Here is a 14,404-nt window from a genome sequence, read left to right on the forward strand (position 1 = left end):
CTTATTGCCTTTTCATATGATTACTCCACAACTATGCCCAAATATAAGAATGATTAATGAAAGAAGAGCTTTGATTGTAAGTAATAAGATATTATTTGATCTTATATTCTTATTACATATAATTCTGTATGTGTATTCTACCTCAATTATGTTCATAATTTAGAAATATTGAAGAACAAAGATGCTATAAAAGCAGATCATCAAGAAATGGAGAGGTGAAGGGCAGCTGTATAATCCTGGCAGCTACAAGGAATGCTAAAACCCACATTGGTAGAATCCACAAGAACACAGTCTTCAGTATATTTCCTGCAAATTAAATCAACCACCCAACATCTACACCACTCATACCATGAATCCAAGATAATGCAGGAACAAACATTTTTTTTTTTTAATGTGGAAAGTGAAGAAGAATTAGCGTACGTACGAGAAGAGGTGTCGGGCGACGTTTCAGTGGCGGCTAGCAGCCATTCCCCGACCTCACGCAACTTCTTTTCCACAGGCCATTCACCTCCAATATCAGAGCCTGACTCCACCCTCCTGCAAATTCAACACTTTTTTTAGTCATATCTTCTGCTTACATTCTTTTAGAGAACAAATTACTAAAAGGATATGATTTAATCGAATCCCGAGAACCCCCCTCGCTCCTGCCCTGAAACGTTCGAAGGAGGTCAATCGTGATATGTGACAGAAAGTGCTTGTACACTGCACTTTGTTGTTATTAGCGAAACAAAGTTGTTAACTTATTTGGAAAGAGAACTTGCTTATAAATGGCAGGATCGCGGAAAACACCGGCGCCGATGGCTCTTTCGATCTCTGCAATGGAGGGTTGGGTTGGGTTCTTGTGCTTTTTCTTGGGGTGTTTTAGTTTCTGGGGAGAAGTGGATTGGGAAGAGGTGGGAGTAGTGTTGAATTTGGGGAGTGAGGGAGAGGTCTTGGGAATGGAATGTGAAGTGCTGCTGCTGCTGTTGTTGTGGCCAGCAGAGGCTAGAATTTGAGTGTTGGAAATGGAGAAACACTTGACAGCCATTGTTGAATATGTAGCAGCTTGATTACCCCCTCTTCTGCAAATGAAATGGGAGGAAGATACTTGTTGGTTGGTTGGCTGGTTTTTGGATAAGAGCCTAAGTGGTGACATCCACCCCTCAGGTCTGCTACTGTTTTTATAGCCATCATATTTTTGACCCTCTAGATTTTTTTAAAATTATACGGACTATATGTTTTACAATTGACATATTTTGTAACTGTATCATCTTACAGTTGACATATATTGTAACTACAGTTAATAGTAATAACAATTATAAATAAATTGAAATATAGTTTGTGAAATAAATTAAAATGTAATTATACAAAGCACATAATCTGAATATTATTTTAAACTAGGGTCAACAATGCAAAGTCTAGTCCTTGATATAATTTTTCCACTCTGCATACATGAGATCTTCATCTCATTTGATCAATGTCTCACTCCAAGTTCCAATGAAAATTTTAAACTAGTCGAAAAAATAAAGAAAAGGGTCAACTAAAAAAAACTAATTAAGAAATATCAAAATCTGTTCCTCTATTCTGTTGACATGCCTTGCGACAAAAAGCTTCACAACTCCGAAACTCAATGGTTTGATCAAATGCTACATGCCTAAATGTCCTGATATGTTTCCTCTCAACAACAATATATATTATATATTTTCCTAAATAATTTCTAAAGATGGAATATCACATTAACGAGTAACAAATAAGGAATTACAACAACAGTCATATGATGGGGCATGTTAAGCTTGCCAGCCATCAGTTCTTCTCAGTAGCTGCAGTGTCCGCAGAACTATAAGCAGCATCGGCCACAGAGGTGTCCATGTCGTTGAGTCCCAGCTCCTCATTCTGCTCCCATGATCTCTCGTATTCCTCAACTGAAAGGCATAAGGCAGGATTTTCGTGAGTAAAATCCAGTTAGCAAACAGTTGATAGCGTCTTGTACATGCAAAGACGTGAAGAGTAAAGAGCAACGCAAGCTTTAACCACTAAAGTATATTGAAAATCTGTTCCCTCGTGCCCGCTTATTATTCAGTATGCACAAGCTTAATGAATGATCAATGTAAAGACTTACATGTTAACTGCTTGTCATCTTTCATATCATCAGTAACAGGAGCCACAAAAGAATTTGACAGTGCATCGTCGATAATCAGAGTCCAAGGTGATTCCAAGCTTAAAAGCTGCAGAGAACCAGTCAAGTTAAAATTTAGAAGATGAGTCGGAATACAATCCATAGGTGCCTGTAATAATTCCCACCACTGGTTTTCCCTTAATATGTGAAACATTTGAAGATTGCAAAGTAGGAAATCATTACAGTTAAAATTATCCAATTTTGGAAAACATAACCAACTAAAGGGGCTCAAATGGTCGGACAACCAATTAGTTGTAGTAATAATGCCCGCCCGCATTCAATTATCTTTCTAAGCACATGCTTAAATTCTTGAGAGCTAGAAATTAAATTATCCCGACAATGCGTTTTCTCATTTTATTTCATTTTACTACACTAGCATCACCTTGCTAAGTCTTGCTCTGAAATCCAGCCACTTAGCTTTCTTGTCCTCTTCAAGACTATCTCCAAATGTGAATCCATGCACCCTTTCGAGACCTGCAGTTCCACGCAGACTTCTTTCTCAGAGAAATATTTCTATGGTGATGCTACAACATGCATGTCACTCGGAAGTACATCCAGGAGTTAATTGAATAAACAAATGCTCATGAAAATATTGCAGAATAAAGCAAACTCCAGCCACATAATTTTGTTACTGTGAAATCAGAAAAATCTGTGTTTCTTACTTGCCTTTTCTACAATGGCATGCTGCCATATATATACATGTTGGAAACCTCTACACTATTGATGTCATTTCATCTTTCTATGCTACACTATTGAAGACATTTCATCTTTCTATACTACTGATGCCATTTCATCTTTCTATGCTACACTATTGAAGCCATTTCATCTTTCAAGGCATAATATAATAATTCTCAACAGTTACGATAGGTAATTTCGATATTTAAAAATTTAAATTAAAAAAAAAAAAAAAAGCGAAAGGGAGGAAGAAGAAGAAGCAAGATGAAAGAAGGAAATCTGTAGGAAGACACTCACTTTCACTTATTTTTGTGACTAAACCTTCAACAGTTGTTACAACACCACCCAGAGTTCCACTAGCAAGCTCCAAGTCAAGCTCGGGTATGCTCACCCCAGCACTATCCGACTGATAAATTCAGCAGTTTCAATCAGGAAAATGAACAAAACAAAATGAATAAGAAAATAAATGGAGATAGAAGAGAACACATCCGCTGCCCACCAACAGTGCAAAAGTATACCTTTATCACATCTCTGCTTAAATCTTTGACATTCTCTACCAAAACCGTGATCTTCTTTCCTTTATCTGAGATGCTACCACCAGGTTTCAACTGGGAATATGAGCAGAGTCATGAGGTGAAATAAACAAAATTAACAGTCATAATGAATCCTGAAAAATCTAAAAGCTTATTTACAAACCTCAGAATTGCGATAACCACAAGCATCACAAGCAGATGCCATTACAATTACTTCTCGAAAATAGGGAATATCTAAATATGGTTAAGTTCACAAATTGATGAGGTATGTACAAAGCTGACAATGCATAATGAAAGTAAATAAATAACAATAAGCTTTTCATGTGATAGCTAATTAAAAATTTTGTGTGATTACAAAAAAGCTGGCTGTTATGTGCCTGGCACAACAACTGCACCTCAAGATCCCCGAAGTGCACATCTTACATTGGGTAAAAACACTTGAATTCCCTTTAGCCTTTAAGGGAAGAAAATATATATATACACTATGTTTAGTTGGAAGGTGGATACTAGTAATAAACATTCGGCATTCACACCTTGCAGCACAAGCTCCACAAGTTGATGGAAACACCATCACCTGTCAAGCAAAGGTGAGCAAAAATACATGAATGCAATGACTAAACAACTAACTAATGAAAAACTGTAGAAAAAAGTATACCTCTTCAGGTGCAGTATATCTAAATAAAGCTTCTGCAATTTCAGTACTGTTACCCTGAGCAATAGCACGGCGTCCAGCTTTTGCTCCAACTGCTCCATGTGGCTCATTTTGCAATTGCTCAGGAATATTGTTTGTCCCCTCTTCCGATACCCCACCACCAGAAACTTCATGTGAGGGATCAACAACATACCCTAAAGCTTTCTGCTGTTCAGGAGTTCTCTCATAGAACTTAATAGTCAACAAGGGGTCAGGAGAGGGAGCACACCTGTCCCAAATAATCCATTAAAAAATTCAGAGGACTAGGAGACAGAAGCTATGATCCCTCAGATAAAGATGTTACCTTCTTAAATATGACAGGTATGATGCACACATAATTACCCAGCAAGATAAGAAAACGTATCCCACATATACTTCTAATTCATTCTAAATTTTGCAAACATTAACAAAAGGCACAAACTTTTAAGAATCAAATAGAAAATCCACATGTTTCCAACAAGCATAACTTCTATCTGTTGGTTTGTCTAGTACACTCAAAACAATACCATTCTACAATTTTGAAAAATTTTCAAACTATAAAAGCATTGGAATTTCCATTTCTTTTTTAGTTGAAAATTTCACATTTTGTTCCATTAAAACTGCTTCGTTCATATTTTCCTTTTGGGCTCACAATTAACCTCAATAGCTACCCACCACACACCAATACTTCTTTATTTTAAGCAACTTGAACCAAGCATGAATAGCAAACAAATGTAGTAGACTTGACTGAGTTCATTCCAAATAAGATATGTCTCTTACGGATTCTCAATGAAGCTGTTACCAGCTGGATCATCAAGAATGAAGGTGAAGGATGAATCGCTAGTAGCACAAGCTCTTAATTTTACCAAGAACTGGTCTATGGCTTCAGCTGTCTTGGGATCAACTTTCTGCACAGATCAGATGTTGCAAATCAAAATTAGACAATGAAACAGATGACTTTAAAAATAAAAGTGAGTATTACAAACAGAAATTGCACCTTTCTTTCATCTTGAAGGGCTTCAAGCCCATCTGCAGCTCTAACTAATATCCCTTCCACCTAGACAATATACCAAATGATGTTTAAACACGCAACCATGAGCTGAGGATTCAGAAAAGCACAAAAGGGGACGTGTACTTTTAAAAACACGGTACAACCCTAATACTGTGAAAGAATATATATATATATATATATATATATATATATATAATATACCGTGGACAAAGATCCGCTTTGAGCCTCTGGAGGGATCTCAAAATCCAGTTCAGGAATCTGCATGGAAAAACATGCAAGCAATTTATGTACCAGTTACACTGATGAAGAAACTGTGCATATGGAAAGACTGCTCAGTATATAGGTTTATTCAGCCATACTTGACAAATATGCTTGTCAAATCCCAGGTATGATTTAAAAATAAAACGTGACAACTAAGCATGTTATTTAATCTTGCATGTTACTTTGAGAGGGTAAATAAACACAAATAGATGAATGAAACACTCATGCATATTATAACTAGTCCAAAAAGAGCATAAGCACCTTAATTGTAGCACTTTCAGACTTCACCACTGTTCGGTCAAGCATCTGCAGTAAGATACCAAAACAGTCACACATTCAAATGAACTACTCTCTGAAAATGATTAATCATGCGCCACTGGCAAGAAGTCAAGAAATAAGAAAACTCAACTGGATTCAGAAAGTTAGCTACAGAGTATATACTTAGTTACTGACTATATCAGTATATCAAATACTGTTTACATAAAGGTTAAATTAATTTTTCTAAAATTGGGAGATGGTAGGGGGTATTTGTCACCCTTAACACAATGTGGCTCTGCAGCTGGTTGGCAGTGATTCACACCACAAAAAAATCCTCTGCAGCACAACTTTCCATCAAGGCAGAGACACTATCAATTAGTTTAAAGTTTACATTACTCTTCAAAAAATAAATGTTACACATATATGAACTTGATATGATCTGACACATTCCCATTAGGCCAACATACCAACCCACAAACTTCCAATCAAAGAAATCGATTATAAATTTATGTTACAACCTTTCGATCACCTGCTTGAATGCCCAAGCTATAGCAACAACCACGAGGCTGAATCTCCCCAGCAAATTGCACTTCATTATTTCTTCAAAATACAAAGAAGATGTCATAAGAAACCTTAAACACCGAGTCCACCCAATCACTTCCTTATATTGTTTGCAAAGTAAAAAACATACCTCTCACCACAATGCGGGCACTCAAATGCTGACAATAATATCTGAAAGCGCACAAAACAGCAATTTTAAGATCATGATACCAAGGAAGGGAGTTTGGGAAGAGTAAACTATAGTTCCGAGCCATAATTGAGACAACCAGGTCGTACCTTTCGAAAGTGGGGAATTAAAGTTAACAAGAACCTAGTCACGCCCTACGAATAACAAACAAATCAAAGAGTCAATACAAAGTAAAACAGCCGAACAATATAATTCCAACACAGCACAAATTTCCAGCCGGCTTGTCAAAATTATTATTATTATTTTTTGCCAGGTAGAGTGAGAAAGATGCGTACATTCTCGCCGCAGCGCATACATAGACTCTCGACCTCGTAGAGCGGGGTATCGATATCGGCGTCGTCTCCGGCGGCGGCCACGGCCTCCACCACCGACCTTACGTCGACTATTTGGTCCTTCGCCGGAGCCGTTGCTGAATTTTCCATTCGTAGCGTAAAGTATTGGAGTTCGGGAACTAAAGGAAGGAGGTTCGTGAATCGATTCTGTGTTGAAAGCGGCGACGAAGACGGGTATTTGAGTGGAGGCGCTTTCTAGTTTCACTCCAAAACCTGCATTCTGGAAGAGACGCGAAAATCTCGAACGTTAATTAATGAAGTATTGTTCAATATGAAGCATTAAATTCATAACTTATCAAGCAGCCGTCCTAGCTCAGTGGTAGAGCGCGTGGCTTTTAACCACGTGGTCGTGGGTTCGATCCCCACGGACGGCGGTTTTCTGTTTTACCTCAACCTCCACTGCCAAGGGCACAATAGACATTTCACAGATTTCTTACACGGACGGCGGTCAAAAATGTCCTTTTATCCCTCCATGCAAGGGCACAACAGATATTTCACAGAATTTTTCCAAATTCTTTTAAATACGTTTTTACAAATACTGGCGAAGCATTGGAAACCCGTTTAGCCGTTTCTATGTTAAATTAGTTTTTTTTTTGTTTTTTTGTTTTTTTTTGTTTACAACTTCTTTTTTGCACGTACTGAACACAAAGCATAAAAGCAATCAAGTTTAAATCTCGGATTAGGATTTTTTATTTTTTTTGGAAATAGAAAAATTAGTAAATAACTAAAATGATTCCTCGATTATACCATAATTTACAAATTAGTGTTCAATTATCAATTTTATAAATTAAGTCTTCAACTACTCAATTTTAGATTTTTACTCAATAATTCACAAATCAATCTTTCGTTGAGTGTCTTATTGAGTAAAAATTGAACAGTTGAAAATTTAATTTGCTAAACTTTATAGTCCATGATTTATTTGTGAATTATGATATAGTTGATGGACCATTTTTGAATATTTACTCTAGAAAAATAAAAGTTGTTGCATTCTCTCATTTCAAGGTGGAATTTAACAATACAAGTTATCTTTTTCAATACTAATGATAACAATCATATTTAATTCACGGAGGATTTTGATTGTTGATTTTGTGGGAAGAGCTTTCTCATCTCGTCATGAATAGGGAGTTTACTCCCTATCCAACTCCAATCTTCCAACCACAACTTCTAAAGTAACATAAATGTGTATGCATGTGTATTTGTTTAATACTTAATGAAAATTTTAGGGATAAGGGTCAAATAGGCCCCTCAACTATAGGTTAAAGTGTAATATAATTAGCCTCCTAAACTAAGAAAAACTCCAATTAATCCCTTTATCTCCTCACTTGCAATTTAGCCCATAACTTCTTAAAGTTGTACAATTAGCTTATTTTGTAGGTAAACTCAATTTAATAACAGGTAAAATTGCAATTTAAAAAAATAATCTTAAAATAAACTCTAAACAAATAAATAATAATAATAATAATAATAATAAAAGATTGTCGGCTTCTCCTTCGAGGAGAAGCCGACAATCCTGCCTCTCCGTCTAGTTGGACGAAGAGGCCTGGGCAAGCTTCTCCGTCCAACTGGATTGAGAAGCTTGGGCAGGCTTCTCCGACGGAGAGGCCTGGCAGACCTCTCCGTCCAGTTGGACGGATAACTGGCCATGGCTTCTCCGTTCAGTTGGGCGGAGAGGCAGGATTGCTGGCTTTTCCTTCGATGAGAAGACGTCTATCTTTCTTTCTTTCTTTTTTTTTTTTAAGAGTTTATTTTAAAATTATTTTTTTTAAATTGTAAATTTAATTGTTATTAAATTGAGTTTACAAGGTAATTGCGCAAATTTAAGAAGTTATGCGCTAAATTGCATGAAAGTGAAGAGATAAAGGGGCTAATTGAAACTTTTATTAGTTTAGGGGGCTAATTGCACGTTGGCCTATAGTTGAAGGGTCTATTTGACACTTATCCCAAAATTTTAGTTTAGTTGGTATATAATAGTTAATGAGAAGTCAAGCATACTTTGTATTCACATCTTAACTTAGTTCTGTAAATTTATTGGATTGGATTATTTTCTTAGTTGTAAATTTTGTATTTTAAAAATATTTTTAATAAATCCCATTTTATGTTTTAGGAAAAAAATAGTAAAAAATAACTTGTAACAAAAATTATAGACATATCAAATTATTATATAGTGAAAAAATGGTCAAATTAGCCCCTAAGTAAATCGAGTAGTGCAATTAGCTCCCTAAGTTAAAAAAGAAGAAGCTCCGATTAACACCCCTAAACCAATTAAATACTCCAATTAACTCCAATTCTTCTCAACTCGGCCGATCATAACTTACATGTCATCCATGTGGATTAGTTATACACATTCTATCCTAAGTGGCATTGTTTATTTATATATGTGTGTGTGTGTGTGTTTTATGAAAGAAAATCTTATTTTCCAAAATAAACATTATCTCTCTTGTTTTTCTCTTCATTATCATAACTTTAGGTTCAGAACACACAACCTCTTGAAATTTCATCTCTATTTCTCCCAATTTCTCAAAGGAATTGTGTTTAATAAGAGACAACGAGTTGCAAAGCATTGACACTGAGACAACACTGATTGAAAGTTGACAAAGGTTTTAGTGCAAACTACAAAGAGGTAAGAATCTGTTACTAGTCAAGAATCAATTTTGGTTTGATGATTTTGAGTCTATTGCATGTTGATTTGCTAATAGTTGTAGGTTTCTTTATATATTTTATTTACAAATTTACAAATTTGTTTTTGTTGATATGAGTATTGAAAATTTTAGATATATATATCGAAACAATGTGTTATTGTACTACGCATTTTGTCGTTTGTGTTCCCAACATTGGGTGCTGTTGCGGTCCCAAACATATTGCGTTGTAAGTAGTGTGTGAATGTTGTGTGTCCCTCTTTGTAAATGATAATGAAAACATAGCGTGTTATTATGGTCCCCATAAAAGGTTAAAGACAAAATACGTGCACGAGTAATAACTATAAATGATAATAACAATTATCAAGTAACTCATAGTCAAAAATTACATGCCATTCTCTCAACTAGTTATTGCCCTAACAATGCATAAAGAATTTTGAATTACTTTCCTATAAAACGATTTCACAATTTTATATTCAAAGTATTACGCTTAAACTAGTTATTGATTTAGATATCTATGATAAATGATAACCTTGTGATGATAACAAACTAATATTTCAAAAAAAAAGTAATGACAAACTAATTTTGGAGGACAAAGGAGTGAAAAGAAAAGAAAAAGATAAAGCCAAGAATAATAGTCCATAAAAGAAATGACAGGAAAAGAAAAGAAATTACGGTGTTAAAACTTCAATCCCACTCCCCTTTTTCCCCGTTTTAGCTCAGTGCCTCAGTCCACCGTTACGCGCTCCGACTCTCTCTCTAGAAAATTACAAAGAGACGTAAGAATTACGAGTTTAGACTTTAGACTGCAGATAGAGAGAGAGAGAGGGGAGAAGGGTCTTCTTCTATACCGTTCGCTACCTCATTTCCCACAACTATTTGTTTTTGCTTAATCACGAAGCATAATCGAAGAACGCTAAACGCATCGGCGGTGAGAAACCGATCGGAGAAATGGTTCAACAGAAGGCGCTGATCTATGCGTTCGTGGCGCGTGGCTCCGTGATACTGGCGGAGCACACCGATTTCAGCGGGAACTTCAACTCCATAGCCTACCAATGCTTGCAGAAGCTTCCCGCCTCCAACAGCAAGTTCACCTACAATTGCGATGGCCACACCTTTAACTACCTCGTCGATAACGGCTTCAGTAAGCTATTCCGGCCCCTTCTGTCTAGTTCATCGTTAAATTGAAATTGATTAGTATTGCTTAATGTTTTGTTTATTGTAACTATGTTAACGAAAAGGAAATGGAAGGCTCGATTCGAGTTACTCACGATCGCAATCGGATTTTGTCTGCAGTAGTGAATACTTATTTGATTAATTGCTTTATCTATTTGCGGGAATTCTTGCATAGGCAAATCTTCATAGGTTGGTGTTGTTTGCAATTTAATCATACGAAGGGCGGTATCTAATATTCCATTCAATTATTGTCTAGTGACTAAGTAGGTGTACCAATCTCAGGTTTGATGTGATTGTATTTGTTAGGTTGGGGTAACTGATAACTCCCCTTTTTGGTTTGGATGCCTTACTTCTAGATCAGTTGTTTGTATAGGCGAAGGTTTTTAAAGAATTGAAAGGAATTTGTCAATTGAATTAGTGCATTTGAATGATATGGGATGGATTTAGGTCAGCTTGGTTGTGCTAAATCGGGTGCATATGCTTATGAGCATTCCTTTTGTGAGCTTGCTTATGAAGCTGGTGGTGCATTTTACTACATTCATACATATTTGGATTTTGCCACTTATCAGATTACCTGTTTGTATGAAACATAAAAATTTTATACAGTCATATGTGTTTTGATTATACAGCTTATTGGGTTACTGGTTTGTGTTTTCATAGCTTACTGTGTGGTTGCTGAAGAATCAGCTGGAAGGCAGATCCCCATAGCATACCTGGAGCGCATCAAGGATGACTTTGTATCTAAATATGGTGGTGGAAAGGCAGCAGTAGCAGTTGCTAATAGCCTTAACAGGGAATTTGGGTATCTGACTTCAACGGTTCAACCTACAAGAGTTTCCAGTATATTTTGTATTACCTAATCTCATTGCAGATGACTTTGTATTGCAGGCCTAAATTAAGGGACCATATGCAATATTGTGTTGACCATCCTGAGGAGGTAAGCAAACTTTCAAAGGTGAAAGCTCAGGTGTCAGAAGTCAAAGGTGTCATGATGGAGAATATTGAGAAGGTAAGGAAATGTGTTTTTCATAGCTGCTTATGACCAAAATTGGCCTACCTTTTAGAACCTTTATTCTTTTGGCAGTTGAGATTCCATGAAAAGAAATATGGAAAAAATTATCCAAGCAAATATAGAGTATTATGTTTTCAACTTTAGTAAACCACTTTCAAAAGGTTTGAACAAACTAATGACTTAATGATGCATGGAAAGATTTAGTCAACAATACATCTCCTGATTACTAATCACAAAGAAAAAAAATCTTTTGAAATCAGGTCTAGGATTCAAATGACTCACTGATTATTCAAATCCATCATCTATAATAGTACTGAAAGCTTGATTGTTTATGGTCATGGGAATCATTTTGGATGGTTTAAACAGGTTTAGTACTCTAGATTGGTATAAAAACGAGATATTAGGGTTTATCTCATTTTGATAAGTAATTTAGATGTGCATTTGTTATGGTTTTCAGTCGCAATCATCATTTAGCTTTGGAAGTTGGTGCAATAATACAATAACAAACAACTCATCTATCTAGGCATCAATATGAAAATTAGGAATCACTTAATAGTGAAGGCCTTATATAGGTGATTCAGATTATTGCAGAGTGACTGACTTTCATTTCCAGCAGATACCAACATTTTTGTTAATCGTTAGAGCTTGCAAGCCATTTGGGCTGAAAATTGTATTGCCTTTTGATTTCAACAGTGCCATGATTTATTCCTCTCCATCCATTTCCTTTTGTGAAGGTTTCCCCTACTTTCTTTCTTTCTTCCCTGGAGGTAGGGGAACAGCTGATTATCTGTTTGGATGAGGATGGAAAGAGAGAATTTCTCTATTATCAATAATTTGTGCCCTGATGTGCTATTATTCAGTTTAAGAATATGAAAACCAATGTACTTGTTCTATGTCTTAGGTTCTAGACCGTGGAGAGAAGATAGAGCTTCTTGTGGATAAGACAGAGAATCTTCATAATCAGGTCAGTCTTATATATATGGGTGATTATTTTCACACTCTTTGTATCAGTACTTGGGCTTGTCATTTGTTTTTCCTTTTTCTTGATTCCCTTTTGTGTAAGCCTTTATTTTTGGAGTAATACCATACTATATGGATCTGAATCTACTATTTTCTCGTATCTTCAACAAATTTAGGGCTGCTCTTCATCACTTCTGAACTTTATTTCAGCTTTATGGTGCCAAAATTACTTACTAGTGAATTATATATATTATGCATAGAGTAATTTCAAAATTAGAAGGATTTATATGCATGCATGCTTACACATCTTTTTGACAAGAATGACTAATGTTGGGTTTGAAATTCTAAAAGGGTTTTTCATGTGATCCAGCCCTAACCCTGTAAGTTTGAACATTATATTTTGTGAGAATAAGTTCCATTTGGATTTCCTTTTTAGTGCTTGTTTGCCCCAAATTGTTTTGGACCTTGTCCACTCCGCAAAGTAGAAGTTATCCAAATACCAAAAAACTTTGGGAAAAGGGTCAAATAAGCCCCTAAACAATACTAGAAAAGTCAATTAGGCCCCTAAACATTTAAAAAGTGCAATTAGGCCCATTGACATGTTAAATTGGGGCAAAGAAGCCCAAAAACCGGTAAATGACATGCAATAGCAGGTCATTTACTGTTCACGGGACTCCGGCGGAAGGTGACCACTGGTCGCCTTCCACCATGGCCACGGCGAAACTGTTCGCCTCCTCCATGGAAGGCTACCGGTGGTCGCCTTCCAAGGCGACCATTTCGCCGGAGTCCGGCGACTGGCTACAGTTCTACTGTCGCTGGATTTTCCCCTGAACAGATTGCAGGTCATTTACCAGTTTTTGGGCTTCTTTGCCCCAATTTAACCTGTTAAAGGGCCTAATTGCGCTTTTTAAATGTTTAGGGGCCTAATTGACTTTTCAGGTATTATTTAGGAGCTTATTTGATCCTTTTCCCAAAAACTTTTTAATTTCAATAAGTTCCAAATTTGAGGGTTCTGACACTCAAACTACCCCAAGCAATCTGATCCAAAAGCATTATTGGTTTGCTGGTTTATCTGAAACATGTAGGTGCATGAGTAAAGTACTAATTTTATTGTATCTTCTATTTGGAACAGGCACAGGACTTCAGAAACACTGGCACACAAATCCGGAGAAAAATGTGGCTGCAAAACATGAAGATTAAGCTGATTGTATTGGGAATTATAATTGCGCTAATCCTCATCATAGTGCTCTCTGTTTGCCACGGGTTCAACTGCGGAAAGTGAGCCTTTTTTGCCATGATATACTTGTTGGAGGCACTCAACTTTGTGTTGGCTTTTGCACCACTGAAATCTTTCATTTTGAAGCCATAGGAACTGTTTGATCGATTTGCAACCATTCTTCCATAGTAGATCTGTAAATGCCTTTCTTTTTTTTTTTTTTTTTTTTTTTTTTTTGGGTCTTTTATTTGATTTGATGTTATTTTATTTTGGAACCTTTGTGGTCTTTTAGTTGTTTTTTTTTTTGGTTGATATATATTGGTATTTTCATTTCAGTTTACAAATACAGATGTGTTTTGCATTTTCAGCTTGTATTCAGAACACTCTGCGTTACAGCATTAAATAGTCCGTTACAGTTAGATGAGTTGGTCAGTGGTCATTTCACTCAACCAACATCTCACCCCACACTTAAATTGCAATTTGCAATGAAACATTCACCCAAATTGAATTGATCACTTGCCTAACTGCAGTACTCATTCCTCTCCATAATCCTGCATTCTGCCCCACTTGGCCTCTCAGTCTCACCTATTCTCAAGTTTTTACAGTTATAATAATTTACAGTATTATATTACTCCGTAATATATATAACCAAATGCGTATTTTTTTTTGTTACATTTGACTGGTGAGGATTGAACAATATAATAGACGGATTTGCTAATGTGATGTATATGGGATATATAGTCCTTGCACTATAATGTGT

The 14,404-nt window shown here is 36.2% G+C and overlaps 3 protein-coding genes and 1 non-coding gene across 5 annotated transcripts; 2 read left to right on the forward strand and 2 right to left on the reverse strand.

Annotated features, from left to right (window-relative positions):
• Nucleotides 1-69: 69 nt before the first annotated feature.
• LOC116032875 (probable NAD(P)H dehydrogenase subunit CRR3, chloroplastic) lies at nt 70-1,136 on the reverse strand. Its single transcript, XM_031275614.1, has 3 exons — nt 762-1,136; nt 425-537; nt 70-306 (listed from the first exon to the last, which is right to left on the reverse strand). Exons 1-3 carry the CDS (start codon nt 1,133-1,135, stop codon nt 185-187), a joined length of 609 nt encoding a protein of 202 aa, XP_031131474.1. The 5' UTR covers nt 1,136; the 3' UTR covers nt 70-184.
• Nucleotides 1,137-1,513: 377 nt separating this feature from the next.
• Nucleotides 1,514-6,855, reverse strand: LOC116033504 (zinc finger protein ZPR1-like). 2 transcript variants are annotated; one of them, XM_031276250.1, is made up of 16 exons: nt 6,588-6,855; nt 6,402-6,446; nt 6,256-6,296; nt 6,083-6,164; nt 5,568-5,612; nt 5,247-5,303; nt 5,031-5,090; nt 4,814-4,941; nt 4,019-4,283; nt 3,871-3,937; nt 3,527-3,597; nt 3,349-3,438; nt 3,128-3,236; nt 2,538-2,629; nt 2,099-2,204; nt 1,514-1,901 (listed from the first exon to the last, which is right to left on the reverse strand). In XM_031276250.1, exons 1-16 carry the CDS (start codon nt 6,732-6,734, stop codon nt 1,783-1,785), a joined length of 1,524 nt encoding a protein of 507 aa, XP_031132110.1. In that variant the 5' UTR covers nt 6,735-6,855; the 3' UTR covers nt 1,514-1,782. The 2 variants fall into 2 exon arrangements, with proteins under 2 accessions (XP_031132110.1, XP_031132111.1); XM_031276251.1 differs by having other exon boundaries at nt 6,094-6,164; nt 6,588-6,639.
• A 91-nt stretch (nt 6,856-6,946) lies between these two features.
• TRNAK-UUU lies at nt 6,947-7,018 on the forward strand. The gene has a single exon. It is a non-coding gene; the product is annotated as a tRNA-Lys (tRNA).
• Nucleotides 7,019-10,231: 3,213 nt separating this feature from the next.
• LOC116032956 (vesicle-associated membrane protein 721-like) lies at nt 10,232-14,063 on the forward strand. The gene is made up of 5 exons (XM_031275705.1): nt 10,232-10,424; nt 11,117-11,258; nt 11,345-11,465; nt 12,370-12,432; nt 13,561-14,063. Exons 1-5 carry the CDS (start codon nt 10,232-10,234, stop codon nt 13,708-13,710), a joined length of 669 nt encoding a protein of 222 aa, XP_031131565.1. The 3' UTR covers nt 13,711-14,063.
• Nucleotides 14,064-14,404: the final 341 nt, after the last annotated feature.

Source organism: Ipomoea triloba, chromosome 10 (assembly GCF_003576645.1).
Source record: "Ipomoea triloba cultivar NCNSP0323 chromosome 10, ASM357664v1".
NCBI lineage: Eukaryota > Viridiplantae > Streptophyta > Magnoliopsida > Solanales > Convolvulaceae > Ipomoea > Ipomoea triloba.

Coding starts and splice junctions, on each gene's coding strand:
- LOC116032875 (XM_031275614.1), bottom strand. CDS start 1,135: ATGTCACCACTTAGGCTCTTATCCAAAAACCAGCCAACCAACCAACAA. Junction 538..761: donor CGCGATCCTGCCATTTATAA/GCAAGTTCTCTT, acceptor TTGAATTTGCAG/GAGGGTGGAGTCAGGCTCTG. Junction 307..424: donor GTCGCCCGACACCTCTTCTC/GTACGTACGCTA, acceptor TTTAATTTGCAG/GAAATATACTGAAGACTGTG.
- LOC116033504 (XM_031276250.1), bottom strand. CDS start 6,734: ATGGAAAATTCAGCAACGGCTCCGGCGAAGGACCAAATAGTCGACGTA. Junction 3,938..4,018: donor GATATACTGCACCTGAAGAG/GTATACTTTTTT, acceptor TTTGCTTGACAG/GTGATGGTGTTTCCATCAAC. Junction 3,439..3,526: donor GTGGTTATCGCAATTCTGAG/GTTTGTAAATAA, acceptor TCATATTCCCAG/TTGAAACCTGGTGGTAGCAT.
- LOC116032956 (XM_031275705.1), top strand. CDS start 10,232: ATGGTTCAACAGAAGGCGCTGATCTATGCGTTCGTGGCGCGTGGCTCC. Junction 10,425..11,116: donor CCTCGTCGATAACGGCTTCA/GTAAGCTATTCC, acceptor GTGTTTTCATAG/CTTACTGTGTGGTTGCTGAA. Junction 12,433..13,560: donor CAGAGAATCTTCATAATCAG/GTCAGTCTTATA, acceptor TATTTGGAACAG/GCACAGGACTTCAGAAACAC.